Genomic DNA, 17374 nt, shown 5'->3' on the forward strand with positions numbered 1-17374 from the left:
AGCCCATGTTCGTTCTGCAGGTCCCCACAGTGGTCAGGTGGGGACCGTGAGCCTTTGCCAGCGTGTGCGCACCACGGTGCGTGCAGGTAACACACACACGTGTCCTGTGCACGTGACACACGTGCGCACACGTGTCCTGCCATGCAGCCCACGTGCCTACACGTGTCCTGTGTGTAACACACAAGCACACGGCGTCCTGTGCACGTAACACGTGTGCGCACACGCGTGTCCTGTGCCTGCAACACCGTGCACACGCGTGTCACACGCATGTAACACGCGCACGCACACATACACGGTCCTGCGCTTCCCTTGGTATGTCGGCGGTTTCCGGAGGTGGGCTGGCCTTTGGAGGCACCGTGTCTCCTCGAGGCAGGCGCTCTTCGTGGCTTCTCAGTGAGCCATGGAGCCCGTGGGCCACCCCCGGGGACACCCGCCAGGCGCTGCACTGCCCCACCGTGATGGGTCATTGTCCCCAGCCCGGGGCGCCCACCCGGCTCCCGGGAGGTGAAGGAAGGCCCTTTGGCCGGGCTGGCTGCACTCTGGGACCTGGCCCGGCAGGGCACGGGCTCTTCCGAGGGACAGGCTGTTCCGGGCACCGGCCATTTGCAGACTCCGAGGAGTGGAAGTGAGCCTCCGGGCCCGCGAGAGGAAATGGCGGCACGGGCAGGCCCAGCACAGGATCCGGGAAGGCGGCCGAGGGAGGGGAGCGGCCGGAAGGCCCAGGGGTGGGCCTGTTGGTGCGCTGGCGGCCCTCCCGAAAGAAATGGCCAGCGGGGCTGGCCTTCCCCGGGCGGGTCTGCGTGTGTCCGTGTGTGTGTGCACCTGAGTGCGGGCTCGGGCCGCCCGGGGGCCACACCGAGAAGGTCTCCCGGCCCAGCTGCCCCACGGGCACCGTGGTGGGGACTGGGGGGATTTGATGAGGCCGCGTGCGCGGCCAGCGCACCTCTGGACACAAGAGGCCTCGAGGAGGATGATTCTTACTGCAGGCCTTGGTTGTCTTTAAAGCGGATGAGACCGCATCAGACTCGGGAGACGGTCCGCGGTGGCAGGTGAGAGCCGAAAAGTTGGTTTGTATTTCCCCTCTTTGGGGCCTCTTAGGTGGAGACCAGAGGCCTGGGTTCTCAGGTGAGCCGCGTGCCCGTCCCAGCCTCAGTTTCCCCATCTGTAAAGCAAGGGGACGACCCTCCCCGCAGGTTGCTGGGGGCATCCAGCGTGATGATGGCACCTGCCGTTTCTCCCCTTGATGGGGAGCGGTGGCGGGTGGGCCCTGGGGAAAGGGCCCCCGGCCTCGGGGCCCCGCGCCCCGGGCCGGATGGGAGACCCCAGAAGGGAGCAGCGGTGGGGGCCGCGGGGACCGGGCCGCTCCAGCGTGTGCGAGGGAGCCTCTGGCCCAGTTTCCTGGGAGCCCGGCCCTGCCCCGGGATTCCTGCAGTGGGTGTGCCCACACTTCCGGCCCAGGCGTGGGCGGAGGGGTCCTGGAGGCAGACGCGGTTCCTGCTGTTCCCTCCCGCCGCAGCCGCCCGGTCGGGCAGCTGCTTTCCGCTCAGCAGGACGAGGGCTCCCACCCGAGCCCGCCGTGGAGGGTCCAGGCAGGCGGCCTCCCGCCCGCCGGCCGTGCCCAGGCACATGTGACGTGGCGGTGGCGGCCCGGGGCGGTGGCAGCGGGGCGTGGGGGCTTCTGCGGGGTGGAGAAGGTGCCCTCGAGCTCGAGCCCTCGCGGTTGCGGTCACGCCAACAGTAAGTCGCCCGACGCCAGGACCTGCGGAGGCTCTCGGCGCCTGCTGGGGGGGCCTCAAGGATCTCCGGCCTGAGTCCAGGGGGCTCCAGCACCAGAGGTGAGCTCTGCCCCCTCCCAAAGATGGAGTGTCGCTTGGACGGCCGTCCCCCCGCGGCTGCCCAGCCTGTGGGACGGTGCCGGTGGGGGCTCTGGCAGGCGGCTTCCAGGTGGGCGCTCCTGGGCCAGGCAGCGTGTGGGCTCCACCTTGGCAGATGCCGCGCCGGAAAGGGATGGCAGCTGCCAGGGGAAGGGAGAGCGAGACTGGCTCGGGCGGGACCAGCGGGGGGACCCAGGGCGGCAGAAACCCCTGCCTCGGTCCACTGGAGAGAGAGTTGGGGACCACACTGGGCTCCCCTCAGATGCTGCGCACGAGACTCAGTTCCTGGAGGGTTGGGGGAGTATTTTTTGTTGACCCACTAAGTGCCAGGCCCAGGGCTGGCTGTTTTGACCTTTTTTTTTAAACGTCCATTTTATTTTATTTTATTTTATTTTATTTTATTTTATTTTATTTTATTTTATTTTATTATTTTATTTTATTTTATTATTTTATTTTATTTCATTTCATTTCATTTCATTTCGTTTCGTTTCGTTTTAGTAAGCTTGTTTTGAGAGAGAGCAAGCGAGTGAGGGAGGGTGAGAGAGAGAGAGAGAGAGAGAGAGAGAGAGAGAGAATCCCAAGCAGGCTCCATGCTGTCAGCACAGAGCCCGGTGCGGGGCTCCAATTCACAAACTGTGAGATCTCGACCTGAGCCACCCAGGCGCCCCTCAACATCCATTTTAAAATGCACAGTCTGCCTCGTTCCATTTCATGCTAACGTCCCGTCAGAGCCAGCCGGTGCCGGTGCTCTTCTGGTGCCGGAATAGGTGTAGACAGGGTGGCCGAGGGCCCCGCTGGTGTGGAAGGTGGGTGTTAGTGTTAGCGATTTTCTGTGTGAGAAAACCGAGGCTCAGAGGGGCCAAGGAACGTCCCCAGCGTCACACAGCTAGTGAGGGACAGCCTGCACCTGCCTCGGCTCTCTGACCGCGGGACCCACGCTGTGCCCTCGCCGGGTGGGAACAGCTGGGTGCCGGATCCCTGTTTATTATTTACTTCTTGCGGTTGCTGACCTTGGTGGGTTCTCCCCAGACACGCAGTGCTAGGAGGGACCTGTCCTTTGCGCTGGAGTTCTTTTGCCCCCAGGAAGAGCCAGGATTGCCTCTGTCCCTTCCCTGCTACAGACCCTGTCGAGCTGGTCGTGGAGGTCCCAAGGACCCGTCTCTGGCTGGCCCCAGACAGTGCCCAGTGTGGCAGAGGCGATGGGAAGGGGGAGGTCAGGTTGTCATCCTTGCTGTCCGTGTTCTTAGGGCCTAGAGCAGGGAAACGTACCAGGCCCAGGTGATCTGCAGACTCCGGCACTCAGACACTGAGAATAAAAACCTTTGGGGGCTGTAGAAACCTGGAACAGGCAAGACCATTTTGCAGCCTTTGATGTTCTCAAAATGGCCCTTTCCGCTCTGTGCCAAATTCATACCCTTCCATTGTGCCGGGAGCCTGCGGTGTAGATGACGAGCTGGGGTTTTTCAAAGGTTCTTCACGTTGGGGCTGGTAGCAGACAGCACCGCGTGTGATGGGCCTGGGCCCCTTTCTCACGGAAACACCAGCACCTTGTGCCAACGTGGATAAGGTGGGTCAGGCGGGGGGCGGCTGCTCCGTGGCAGGGGTCTCAGCTGGAGGGGGGATCCCTCAGGTCAGGGCAGGACAGAGGTGCTGGGGTGCCGTAGGTGGGCCAGGATGAGCTCACGTGAAAGTAGCTCTCTGCAGGTGAATGGGGACCATGTCGTGCTTAAGAAACACTGCCCCGTCTGTTCATGTGGTCGCTGCTGTGGCTCTCGCGCCCCTGGCCCCACAAGTTCCAGTGTGTCTCAGCATTGCTCAGAGGACACCCGGTTGTCTCGGGCACCTCCCGGAGGGGCTAGGGAGCCTGCTGTGGCCAGGCCCTGACTTGGGGTCTGGGAGGAGACAGACCGCATCATCCAGTGACTGGACCAGGCAGACCTTGTTGAGTACTGGGTCCTCTGCTAGAGGGTTAGAGCCGTGACGGGCAGATGTGTCTGTCCCCCACTCCTGGGCACAGGGACCTCAGTTAGCAGATGTGGGCAACCTCAAGGAGGCCCGGACCCAGTGCTGGGTCGGGACTGGACCCAGCTGGGCAGGGAGCAGAAAGTCAGCCTGGAGCACCGAGGGCCGGCCCGAGGAATCCAGGAGGCCTCCCGGAGGTGGTGGACCCACAGCCCCAGGCTCATTACTGCATCCAGCCCGGGGCCTGCCACGTCCCAGGGCCCTGGTGCCAGGCACAGCGCCGCCCCTCCCGCCACCCCACGCCAGCCCTGCACAGGCCACATCTGCTGCCGCCACCGAGCCAGAGCTCCACCTCCCGGGCTCTGTCCCCATGGAAACCACGGGGGGGGGGCGGAGAAGGGGGTGTTCCTGCTGCATTTGGCCCGCTGACTGGTTTCCATTAGAGCCACCCTGCTTTCCTTGAGCCCTGCCCCTGAAGTTCAAGGCTTGCTCCCCCCGCCCCCCCACGGGGTCTCTCTCTGCATATACTGAGCTCCAGCCTTCTGGGCCACGGGACTAGGACCGCCTGGGTGGAGTGAGGGCCTGGGGGGGATTCTCCCCACCCCCCCACCCCCCCGCCCGGGCCCAGGGTCCCGCCCAGGGCCATGACTGCTCTTGTCTTGACCGGCTGTGGGCTCAGACCCTGTCCGTTCTTGCCCAGGTCCAACAGCTGCTGAGGGCCCCCACTCCATCCTGGCTGGGCCATAGAAGTGGTGTGTGTGTGTGTGTGTGTGTGTGTGTGTGTGTGTGTGTTGGAGGAGGGGGGTCAGCAAGCCCCTTTTCTCTCTCTGGGCATCAGTTTACCCGTCTGTAAAACGAGAGGGTTGAAATGTGTCTCCAGCTGGCTGCCGTGCCAGACAGGAGAAGAGAATGAAAGAGAAAATGTAGCCGAGGCATCACCAGCTCTCCCTGGTTCACAGTTCTGGGATTTTTGTTTGTTTTCAAAGAGGGATTTTTTTTTTAAGGGAAGGAGTCATGGAATTTGACCGGAGATGGCTGTCGGAGAGCCAGTGGGAGCCCATGGACCCAGGGCTCGGGAAGGCCTGGCGTGGCTGCGGACAGCCGGGGGCCTGGGCGGCTGTGCCCGTGGGCTCCCCCTGGCATCTGCAGGGTGGCAGCGACCTGGCTGTGAATGCGGCGAGCGGAGGCATGAAACGTGCCCGTGACAGAATCCAGAGGGCTCTGGAAAACTACCCGAGAGGCTTCCGGAGGTCAGAAATGTGGGCAGAAAATGAGATCCAGATTTAAAAAAAAAAAAAAAACCTGGCTGGCTCATCCCCCTGGGAGAGAGGCCTGGGAGAACACTGCTGCTTGTTGACTTTGAAATGCTTGCCCAGGGCTGGTCCACGGCAGCACCCCCCCAGCCCCAGCCTGATGTCCTGGTGAAGGTGCTGCCTTCCCCCTCCACCTCTCAGGAGCCGGGAGTTTTACCGAAGATGACGGGGGACAACTTGAGGACTTTGGCCGGACCTGCCTTCTGCGGGGCCCTGCCACCGTCATCTGGGGACGCTTTCCAGCTTACGTACAAGGAGCAGAACCTCGGAAGCGGCAGACCTTCGCAGCAGCCGGGAATGATTGGGGCAAATTGCTTTCCTCCCCGGGCCTCAGTGTTCTCATCTGTGAAATGGGGATAGGAACACAAGCCTGCAGGCACATGGGAATTAGGCGAGATTTGGGGTCGGGCTGGACGCACGGTGGATGGCGACATCAGAACCCCGCCCACCCCGGCATCCTCACCACGAATGAAGCAGGCTGCGCCTTCCAGATTGCCGCACACCCTGGGGAGGCTGACACCCGCCCAGCCTGGCCCCAGGGAAAGGTGTTTCTCAAGGCCGCGGGTACAGCTGGCCCTCTTCTTCATCCGGGACCCCACTCCACGTTGGGCCTGCCTCCCCGGGGAAGCCCGAGGCCGCCTGGGTTTGCCAACAGATCTTGGTGGCGGGAGAAGCAGCCGACACCGGGAAAGTCATCACCGCAGCCCGGAGGATGGGCCTGGTGGCGTTTTCGGCTTTCTCTCCCGGGGCCAGAGCGACTTGGGTTGGAACAACCGCGTCCCGGTGGCCTCCACCCTTGTGCGTCCCAGCCCGCCCTCCCTCCGTGGAAGTAGGCCGCGAGAAGCAGGCTGTGGCGTGGCTGAGGTTGATTTAGACATGCGGGGAGACTGGGATAATGTAGGAAATGAAGGAAATTTCCCCAGGGAAAGGGGGAAGAGAAGAGAGAGGAGCTTAAGTGCCTCGATAATTATAAAGCATGGCGTGGTGATTTATGGCCAGCAGGCAGGCTCCTCTGGTCTCTGCCGCCCCTCCCCTCTCAGTCCCTCGTGCCCCCGGAGACCTGCTGGTGGGGGAGGCAGTGAGGCCAGCGGGCGCCGCCCGGCACCCAGGCCCTGCTTTGTGTCCTGGGGACAGAGCCCCTCTGTGTGCGAGCCCTGACGTCCGCTATCTGGGGCGACCTCACGGAACACTGGTGAGCTGCCAGCCGGGGAGCCGAGGCCTGAGAGGCTGAGCCCCTCACAAGGATTCTTAATGGAGGAGCCGAAGCCAGACCGGCCGGCCCAATAGAGCAGTGATGGTCAGGGTGGAGGCGTCACCTCTCATTCTTGCTGCAGGGGGAGGTGAAGCCAGGGCCACGGATTCGGGCAGAGGCCAGGGGGTGCGTTTCTCCGGCTTGGGATCTGTCTGGGTGCGCCCTAAAACTAAGTGAGGGCACGGCTCGCCACGTTGGCCAGGCTGTGAGCGAGGCTGGTGCTGGCCCAAGGGGGCTGCCTGGACAGCACGCCCTTTGGGGCCCAACTATGGGCAGCCTCTCCCCCCACCCCCCCCCGCCCCTCTGCGGGGTTTCCTCTGCTGGGACCAATACTGTCCCTTCCCTGCCTCCTAGAATTCCTGGGGGCTGTCCCCCAGCTGCTGACCTGCAGACTCACCCTTGACTTCCCCTCCCTGCCACACCCAGATGGTGCCCAAGTCCTGCCAGTTCTGCAGCTTAGACTGTATGTGTCACCCATACAGGGATGTGGGATCACCATGCAGGCGTCTGCCCCGACTGCTGCCCTGTGGGGCTCCCTTCCAGCTCCTGGCTAAAGTCCAGTCTCCCCCCTTCGGGGGACTTGAGAGTCCAGCAGCCTGGACTGTCCCTCCACGTTGCCATCCGTCCACTCTCTACGGTGCAGCACAGCATCACCTCCTCCTGGAAGCCCTCCCTGCTCCTCACCTGCCCACTGCCCTGTAGTCCCATGGCTCCAAGCTTGGGTGATCCGCTCATGGCATGTGTCTGCCCTGGAAGACTGAGCCTCTCCAGAAGGACAGGCCAAAATCACCAGCCTGGCACAGGGCAGGCTCTTGGGGAACATTTCATGAATGAATGAAACGGGATCCAGAGACTGAAACGGAAGAAGCCGAGGCTGTGAATCAACTCCCTGCACTCAGGGCAGCAGCATGAGCCACTGGGCTGGCCTCATCGCCCGGGGCACCCGGGCTCTCAGAGAAACGGGACAGAGGCTACTTTTCCACCCCCACCAGTATGTTCCCTTCTGGGAGTAAGTTGAGGGGCTTGTGAGCCTAAGCCTAACCTCCCCACAGACCACGTGGAGGCACCCTGAGCACCTACGGCCCACAGAGGGAGGATTCCAGGCCACGGGAAAACCACGGCTGCTTCTCTGGGGGTTCCAGGCGGGAAGACCAGGCTGTGAGAGGTGTCCTAGAAGGCTCTGGGGCCGTTTCCCCACCACTCGTCATTAGCAAGTACTGGCACGTTCTGTTTAGGTCGGACGTTTCCAGTTCGTGAATTTCCCGCACGGCTCTGCTGCATTGCGGCCTGTGGGGGGTCCTCCTCCTCCAGGAAGTCCTCGAAAATGCCAAAGCCCCCCGGCCTCTTCCCCCCCGCGCCTCCATCGCACCTCCCGCACCCCTCTTCTTCCCCGTCGTTCGTCTTCACGGGTCTGTGATGAGTGAGGGCATCGGTGCCCAGACCTTTCCGAGGGCCCTGGCGTCTTTGTCCAGCCAGGACAGCTCTGGGGCAGCTTCCATTAAGGCTTTTTTTTTTTTTTTTTTTTTTTTAAACGTTTATTTATTTTGAGAGACCAAGTGTGAGCAGGGGAAGGGGAGGGAGATTTGGAGAATCTGAAGCAGGCTCCATGCTGTCAGCCCAGAGCCTGACACGGGGCTCAGTCTCGTGACCTGAACCGAACCCGAGAGTCAGATGTTTAACTGAGCCACCCCAGGCGCCCACCATTAAGGCCTTTTAAAAAGCGTTCCTCGGGGAGGTGACGCCTCCCCGGCTCTGCTGCCGGCTTGCTGTGTGAGCTCGGGCCCGTCCCTCCCCCACTCTGAGCCTCCATTTTGCCACCATCTCTGTGACCTCCAGCGCCGCCATCTGGTGAGTCTCTGGAAGGTTCCGAGGCCCCGGGTGTGGAGCGGCTGCCTCGGGTGTCTGCAAGTGCCCCTGGGTCTTCGAGCTGGGACCCCACTTCTGGGGGTCTCCCCTGGGGAGGGGGGAAGGATCTAGGCCTACAGACAGAGGCGGGCGTCCTCACGCCTCCCCGGAACGCGAGAAGCGGAGCAGCCAGGTACGGTCCGGCGTTGACGTCTGGGCCAGGCGGCTGTGATGGAGCACCGGAGGGCACGCCGTGTCGAGACGCTGCGAGGAAAGGCCGAGGCAGCCCGCGGTGACACACAGCGAGCCCCTCCTGGGAGTGGGCCCGCCCAGGGCTCAGCAGAGGAGGGCCGAGCGTCTGCTGTGTCTTTCTCGCTTGTGCAGATCTTGTTGAATGAGGAAAACGTCACTTAAGCCACAAAGCCCGCCGCCTGGCCGGGGTGACACTGACTCACATCACCACCGCATATTGCGCCCCGAAACCAGAGACGTTGATGTCGTGGGGGCCGGCAAGGCGGCGCCCTGGCCGGGGCGTGTTTGGGGCCATGGAAAACGAGCAGAGGCGACGTGGGGGGGGGGGGCTGAAGGGGCCGCTGAGGTTGGGGAGCGCGTGGGGGCCCCTCAAGGCCGATGCTGGTGGCTGTGCTGCCGCGTCGGGGCGGGGCCCGTCCTCAAGCGTCCGTCCGCGTGCGGAGCGTTCAGAGCGTGATGTCTGGAAGGGACGTCTGTGGAGAACAGTTCTGTGGTCACGTTAGCACTGGGCCCGGTACTTTGCCGTTAAGATACCTTGACATCCTTTGCGACAAACCCCGACTCCGTAGAGCTCAAGGCGGGTGTGCGAACAGAGGCGCACCAGGGAGCGGCTCACTTTTCCGGAACCGAGTTGGGGATTAGCGTGGCGTCGGCAGCTGACCTGCGGGAGGACCCCCCCATGTGCCCCGACACTTGCCGTCGGGAGTTTCGTGTTCGTTCGGCTTCTGATGTCAGGCGCTGTAAATGCCTGCTTTTTAAGCTACAAAACTGGGGCCCAGAGAGGCCAGGCTTCTGAAGGCCACGGAACCCGGAAGATTCTACGTGGCCGTCTGGCGCCGCAGCCTGGGCTCCTCCCCGGGGCCGGCGGCTCTGCCACTGGATGCCGTGTCCTCGGGGATCTGGGCTTCCCGTGTCCTTGCCACGCCGGCCATCGGCGCCCCACGTCCCTGCCGGGGCCGTGTTGACCCCAATGAAGCCGCAGGATGTGGCTGCCTGCAAGCTCACGGCCTACTTCTGACCCCTCCCGGCCTGTGTTGGGTCCCTCTGAGGCCTTGGGTGTCCGACAGGACCCAGGGCCAGACCTCCTTCCTTCCCACTTCTGCACGTAAGTCGAGGGTGTGCTCTGCGTGATTCATTAGCAACTGGCTCTTGTGGGGAGGATGTTTCTCCTACACGTGACCTTGGAGAAAGGCCAAGTTTAATGCCGAGGAGACGTGTGGACTAGGCAGGCCGAGCCCTCTGGGGGTCTGGGCTTCCGTGGCTCTGGGCCCTGCGGCTCGGCCAACATCAGGGTTCCTGCTGGGGGCTCCGAGCTCCTGCCGCACGGTGTCCACTCGGGCCCCAGGCGACTTGGTCACTGGTAAGACAAGAGGCTGGGAAGGAGTTTGTCCAGGATGACCCAGAGTGATTCTCACATGTCCTCAAAGCATCGGGGGTGGGGGTGGTTGGGGGGGGCAGGGCACAGGGGTGGTGATCATGCTGTCCGGGGAGCCCATTCGGCCTGGGTGTGGAGCAGGCATCGCATCTAATCTTGTGCGTAAATCTGAGGTGTATGTCGCTGTCCCTGTGTGACACTTTGGGAGCCTGAGGCCCAGAGAGGCACAGGGACTTGTCCAGAGCTGAAATGGGACCTCGGTGGCCCCCGGACCACCCTGCAGATAGACACAGGAATGTTCCAGAGACCAGGGATACTCATGGGCATGGGCGTGGGCAAGGAGGGGACCAGGGTGGGGCCCTGGTGTTGGTTCTGAAAGATTAAGCACCAGCCTCATTGTGACAAAGCCTTGCAGATGACAGAAACGCAAGAGAGAAAGCTGCCAAGGTGGCCTGGGCCGCCCCGTCATCCGAGTGACCGCACCATGGGGCACAGGCTCTGAGGGGGTATGGGTCGCAGTACAGGGCCCCTGGGTGGTTCCGGGGTCCCAGAAGGGGAGCAGTGGTAGACATCATTACAAGCCAGCCCCGGGCTTGTGACTTTTGCTTTTGTCCCCTGAAACGCGGGCCACAGCCCTGGGAGGCAGGCAGTCTCTCCCACATCCCAGGAGGAGACAGGGCAAGAGAGGATGATCTTGTGCCTGGAGCCGTACCCCAAACAGAGGTAGTAGATCTGGCCAGCTCCCCACGCTTCCCTCAACCTGCCTTGTGACCTCTGGAACCTGGGGGCCCAAGCTCGGAGTTCATTAGTGATCCTGAGACAGGCGGGGGCCCCTGCCACCCTTCCCCGCCCCCACACACCACGTGGGCCGACCTGTTGATGGAGGACAGCGTCGGAAGGTTCAGACAGCCCAGAGGGGGAACGCTGGACTCGGCAGATTTTTAGAGGCACCGAGGGCAGGCCACACAAGGGCTGTCTAGCTCAGGAGCGAGCAGAGTGAAGGTGGGAAGACCGAGAGAGTGCCTCTGTGTGCCGGTGTCCGATGGGGCCTCCCCTGAGTGGTTCCCCGGGGGACACTCAGCCTGGCTGTTCTGTGCCGTCATTGGGAGAGTGGGTGCAAGGATATGGGAGCCACAGAGTATCCCAGGGGGAGAGCATGCTGTCAGTGCCGCTCTGAAGTTGGAAGGGGCGTCCTGGCTTCACATCACCCCCCCCCCGTGGGCAGACGTCCTAGAGAGTTTTTCAGCCGTGGCCACGTGTGGTTCCTGTGTCTGAAGGGTTGGGCCAAGAGCCACACCTGCTCCTGCAGCTGGAGCCCAACTCACCTGCCAGGACAGAAGTTTCACACCCCTTGTGCGTCCAGAACAGGCACGGGGGGGACCCTCCCCCAGCTCCCCGGATATACTGAATTGGGCTATTTGCAAAAAGGGGGCGTCGACTGCTGGGCCTGCGGGCACGGTGGTGTGGGAGCGCCCCTCTGTGAGCCCCTACCCTGCTCGCCGTCCAGAGGGAAGAGTGGCTGCCTTCTCTCTTGGCTCCCTGGTGCTGTTTTGGGGGCTCCTTCCCTGGGCGGGCCCCAGAGCAACTGTCCCATCAACTCCCGGTGAGGGTGTCAGAGACAGCCTCGCCCGAGGGATTTCCTGACCAGCCCCGGGGGTATCTCGTAGGCTCGGGCAGGTGGGCCTGGGGTTCTCAAACATCAGTGCACGGGCGAGGGGCCCCATCCTGCTGGTAGGAGAGGCCGGGAGGGCGTCCCAGCCCGCTACCCAAGGGCTGTGTGGTCTCAGGGCAGTCCCCTCCCGGGGATGGCCCCCCTGCTGTAAAACGGGACAGTGAGCTGCTCCAGGTCAGAAGCCCCATCTTGCAGCTAGGGAAACTGAGGCTGAGCTAGGAGAAACAGGATTAGAACCCAGAGCTGTGCGACTCGGGGGTCTGAGTCCACACCGCATACGATTGGGGCATCGGGTTCACAAGCTCCTGTAGGTCTCCGTCAAGGGGTGACATTGGGGCTCCGCCCAGCATTTGGGGACTGGGAGTCCAAGCACATCCTTGGGAACCGAGCAGCAGTCAGGTCCCCTCTGGCCTCTGACAGCCTTAAGAGTCCCATGACACCCACTGTCCAGGGCCTCTGCCAGGAGAGCTATGAGCCACTTGGTGGCTCCAGGTAGGACCTGCTCAGGTGACAGGAAGGGTCCCAGGAAGGTCGCATTCCTGAGGGGACAGAGCAGCCACATTCTTGCACCTGGGGGGGGGGGGTCTGTGGGAGCCTAGGCATGTTCAGGAACCTGGGGTGCTGACAGAGGGACGGGGAGGAGGGTGTGGAAGGGAACCAGCACCTGGGACTCGGTGCTGGGACTCTCCTCCTCCAGGCCACCGTCCACGCCCAGCCTGGGGCAGAGGCAGAGTGAGTCTGTTCCTTTCTTCAGAGAGTCGGACTGGGTCTCCCGTTACATATGCACGGACGGGGGGTGCCAGTCCTGCTTCCGGAGAGCCTGCGACCCCAGACACAAGCCTGAGCTGGGCCTCGGAGTCACCCTGGGCCGGATGTTTTGCTCCGTCCGTTCTGGAGAGTCCTCTCACTGGCTCACTGGGAAAAGACCCAGAGTCCTGTCTACACCGTCTGAGTCCCAGCTAGCAGACGATGTTCCAAGAGCGGGGGGCGCTTGCCGTCATCCTGGGTGCCGGGCAGGGGCGAGGCTGTGCCTGTGCGAGGCTGCAGGGGTGATGGTTCCTGCTGCAGAGCTGCTGGCCTTGGGGGAGGCGGGCAGGGCGGGACTCTGTGAGCTGATTGCAGGGGACCCCCAGACCACTCTGACCCAGGCGGCATCCCTGGAAGAGTGACCTGAACGATGGGTATAGGGATAGGTGTTTGATGGCAGGAGAACGTTCCGGGCCCAGGGGACAGCAGGTGCCAGTGCAGGGCTGGAGCGAGGGGGTGGAGACACTGTGATGGCAACCTCACCATCGGGCCTCTCCCTGCAGACCCTGGAGCCGTGTGCGGCTGGGCTGCAAGGAAGCCTGTGGTTGGGGCTCAGTTTTGGGTGGGAGTCCAGACCAGGGCGGTCAGACGAGGCTTTCCTTGCAGTCAGTAACCTCCGGGCGCTTCGGCACCTGCCCGCGGTGCGCGGTGGGCCCGGCCCATCTGTGGGTGGTTGTGGGGGGGAGGGTCACGCTGAGCCCCGTCCCATTCTCGGGGCCACGTGCCCCCAGGGCCTGCCCGGCTGATTGCTCGGTCACCTTGTGTCTTCTGGGACGTGCCTCATCCCAGAGCACCCCCACGGAAGCGGGACCCATCAGGGCCTTTGGGGGACACTCCAGGACTGCGTGGCCCAGGTAGATGGTCTTTGTCTTGGGCCGGGGCGGGGGGGCAGCCCTGGAGGCGGGCGGCCTGGCCAGGAGGGGAGCGTGAGCCCATCTTTCAGAAGATTCCAGCAGCAGGACCCACCCTGCCCAGAGCCCCTGGCAGGTGGATGAGATCCTTCTTCCAGGGCGGGAGTGAGGTATGAGCGGAGCATAGGATCCCCTGGCCTGCCGTGTGCCCGTGCCTCTCAGTCCTGCGGCCCGAGTCTCTGAGTCACCTCCTCGAAGCAGACGGGATCAGGGAGGGCCAGGAGGGCCAAGCTGTTGGCACAGAGACTCTCCTGAGCCAGCTCTGACCGTCGGCACCTGCGGCGGTGGGGGTGACGGGCGCGCCCGGCCCCAGCTGCGAGCCGGCAGACTGGACGGCTCCTTTGCGGCCTCAGTTTACTCATCCCTAAGACTCAGGGTAGGCGTTCTTCCTGGTGGAGTGTTGGGGACACAAAGTAAATCCCAGAGCACGCGTGGCTTCAGTGAGAAAGCCCAGGGGATGGGACAAAAGTCTTTGCACACGGGACGCAGCCAAGAAGCACGGTGGGTTATACTTCACTCAAAGGCAGCAAACTCTCCGGGTGTTTGGGCCGTGCCGGGCTCTTTCCGTGCTGCAGCCCAGCAGGGTCCGGTCCCCTCCCTCCGTTATTTCCCGTTTACGTGTTCTGGTGCTGCGGGAGGGGAGACGGTGAATTGAGGCAGCGTGAGGACTCGTGGGCAGCCCCCGCCCCAAGCGGCCAGGGGCCTCGTCGGCAGCATCTCTGAGGCAGCCGGGGGGGGGGGGGTCTCCGGGCCCCAGGAGCTGGACCCCAGGCCTGCCGTGGCCACGGCCACAGGCTTCCAGTCAGATCCACAGCCTTGGGGAGACATCCATGTGGGGAGAGGTCTCCGTGATCTGAGCAGCTCTGTGTGGCGGTCCCGGGTCTGTTTGCACCCGCCCGTGGCAGGGGCTGCGTGGGGCTGGCCGGGGTTCCAGACTGGCTGTTTCCCCCGAGGCTCTCTGTCCATGCCTTCTGCAGTGTTCCGGAACGGCACCTCCAAACCCACGTTCCGCCTGGGACAGCCACTGCCAGCCCTGAGGGCTCATGGGAGTGGCCACACCGTTGCAGGGGACTGGGCCCCAGTATCCAGATCCAACCTCCTGGGGCCCGGCCCCACCTGGCCCTCACTGCCGTGTGGTCTCGGGGAAGCCGTGGCCTCTCCCTGGGGTTCTGTTGCAAAAGGGGCATCCAGACCTCTTGTGCGTCCCCCTCGGCACCAACAGAAGCGGAAGAGGGAGCCTCTTTTTCTGGCCAAGAAGGGGGCGGGGCGGGGCGTCTGGCTTGGGAACAGACACAACCCACCACTTGCAAAGATGAAGCCTGTGCATGCAGCCCCCACTGGTCACGCGGGCAGAGAGGGAATGAAGGTGCTTCACGTTCTATTTGCTTCTGTCCTGCCACATACATAAATAGGCCTGGAACTACCAAAGGTGTGTACGTTTACGTCGAAGCTTCGAGCAACACAGACAATGCAGAAGAACAAAAACAAACGGCCGAAGAAATTAGGGCAGAGGGAAAATCGAAGTTAGGCCTAGCAGAAGCCAAGTCCTGTAGAAGTCTGCCGGTTGCCGGTGGGGACCTGTAAATTCAGCTCTGAACTTCTGGCGTCCCAAGCAAGGAGGAAAAGACTATCCCTTGCAGGAAGTGACGTTCAGAGAGCGCTTTCTGCACCAGTGATCCCAAGAGAGCTGCGGGGTGACGCTCCAGGATGCCCCAAAGCCCTGGACGAGGGCGGGGGGAGAGGAGGGCCCTCCCTCACGCTCGGCACGGTCGTCCCCTCATCCTCGCCAGCGCCTCACGCGCTCTGTCACTTGACTGTCCCCAACCCGAAAAGCCTAGTTTGAGACAGAGGCAGTGAGGGGCCCCGGCCAAGCCATCAGGCCTCGCCGAGGCTGATGGCGAACGTACGTCTCTGGCCCCCGAGTCCGCACGTTTGCGGCCCAGAGACGGACGACCCCAGAAAATCGGGGTGTTCCGGTCCCAGTGTTTGGGGCACACGGTCACAGCTGGGGCCCTTGAGGTGACCTCACAGGCTCTCCGGGCAGGGTTGGTTGGGGCAAGGGCACCGCATGTTTCCTGGGGGGCTCTTTTCCGAGACTCACATAGCATCTCTCTCCTTCCAGGACTCACCCCTGCGTCCCGTCACCTTGTTCTGCAAGTGACCCCTGACGTTCAGACGACTGGCCGTGCACCACCCTCAGGTCAGTGCAGCACCTTGGACATTGAAAGTCAGGGCTCCCCCGCCCCCCAGGTACCGCCCGGGGCCGGGCACGTCTGGAGCGGGACACGCGCACGCACGTAACACGCGTGGAGGCTAGTGGAGGACAGAGGAGCAGGCTGGCGGTACTCACGTTTTTGCACGCTCAGCTGGGCCTGCTCCAGCGTCGGCCCTGACCTGCCACCAGCCTCTCTCCGTAGCCGAGGGACCGAGGTCCGCCAGAAGCCAGGGGCTTGCCCTGGTCTCTTGCCCCGGGAAGCTGGACTCAGGCCCATCTCTCTGGCTCCCTTCTGCACAGAAGCCGAGGGAAGCTCCTTCTGCAAGGCGCCATCTGTCTCGGGGGTCCGTGGTGGGAGGGCCCGGGCCAGCTGCTGGGGACTGTTGGAAGTGTCTGTGGAGTGGGCAGAGCTCAGGGGCTCAGCAGGTGAGGGGGCCCCGGCCTGCCACTCCCTATCCTGGCGGCCTCGTGGCCCTGGCGGAGGCCTGTCGTGCCCAGAGGCCCCCTGCCCACGCCCCGCGCCCCCCCTGAGAGCCGGCCCGCGGTGCAGGCCGCAGGGCCCACTCGGCTGCTTCCAGCCTCCTGGGGAGTCAGTGGGGCCATGTGGGCCAGACAGGCGTCCCCTCCCCTCCCCCGCTGTTGCCATGGCCAGGGGCAGGCCTGCCTCCCGGGTCTGGGTGGAGAGGACCCCAGGCTGTTGTGTCTGGGCTCAGGACCCCTCTGCCATCTGGGCCTCGTGTGTTTATAGGTCCAGCTTGCCCGCAAGACTCTGCAGACGCGGCCCCCGGGGCTTTTGTGTCTGCACGCAGAGCGGGCGCCAGCCGGTGCCCGAGATGGGGGGTGGAATGTGGGTGGGGAGAGGGGGAGGCCCCCAGAGGACGTGGGACAGAGGGAAAGGGGGACATGGGGGGGTTACCAGAGGAAGGGGAAGGACAGAGTGGAGGCAGAGAGAAAGCAGGGCAGGGCACAGGAAGAGAGGAGCCACGGAGCAGAGCGACAGGAAGCTGGGGGGGGGGGTGGCCTGGGGGTGCAGCTGGTCCCAGATGTCCCCAGGGCCTCCTGGGCTGTGCCCAAGGCCATCTAGTCCAGGTGCTTTCCCGGGCGCACGCTGCGAAATCCCCCAATGCCCGCTGGCTGCAGGTAGCCTCCAGGCTCCAAATGAAACCCAGGCCCCCGGAGGTTCGTTCCTCATACAGACGCGGGCACCAGACTCGGGTCCTGAGTCCCCAAGCCCTGACAGATGCAAGCAGGAGGCCGCAAGGGTGTGTCCCCAGGACCGTGGGCGGAGGTCGAAGGAGGCAGGGCCGGCCCGCCTGGGAGGCCAGAAGGGCTCTTGGACCAGGACGATGGGGTCCGTACACAGTAGCCGAGGCCCAGGTGACGTGGGGAGGGTTGTGGGCGGAGAAGGACAGGCCTGGAGGAGCGGGCTCTCCCGGGGCAGGACCTGTACCACCCCTCATACTGTGCAGGGGACAGAAGACTGGGCCGATGCATACAGTAGGTGCTTGCTCTGTGCTCATCCAGAGCCTGAGTGGTCACCAGGATGACTGTACAGCCCGGCCACTCACTGCAGGGGTGAGAACATGCCCCGGGCCAGAGGGGAGGGCGCCCCTCCCGTGTGCACTCACGCCCTCCTGTAGCCCCAGCATCACCAGCAAGGTGGGGTTCATCATCTCCATTCTGTCCAGCTAGAAACGGAGGCCGGGGGCTGCGAATAGCCCAGCTCTGGCCTCACCTGTGGCCCTGGGGGGTTGTTGGGATGATGGAGCCCCTTCAGGACGCTGGGCTGGGGGCACCAAAGGTTTATGGGGGGACGGTGACTTGGTGAGTGGGCTCTTTCTGAACTGACCCAGTACTGTTCTCCTTGAGGTCTGCCCAGACTTGGCCCCGAATGGG

At 63.5% G+C, this 17374-nt stretch overlaps 1 protein-coding gene across 1 annotated transcript in view; it reads left to right on the forward strand.

Annotated features, from left to right (window-relative positions):
* Positions 1-17374, forward strand: part of LOC109265721 (basic proline-rich protein-like) — a 42002-nt gene that overhangs the window by 13223 nt on the left and 11405 nt on the right. The window contains exon 3 of the mRNA XM_053894793.1: positions 15386-15463. Within this exon, the coding sequence (XP_053750768.1) occupies positions 15386-15463 (78 nt within the window). The remainder of the gene's footprint in view (positions 1-15385; positions 15464-17374) is intronic.

The sequence above is a fragment of the Panthera pardus genome, unplaced genomic scaffold (assembly GCF_024362965.1).
Source record: "Panthera pardus isolate Hobbes unplaced genomic scaffold, ASM2436296v1 HiC_scaffold_6, whole genome shotgun sequence".
Classification (NCBI taxonomy): Eukaryota; Metazoa; Chordata; class Mammalia; order Carnivora; family Felidae; genus Panthera; species Panthera pardus.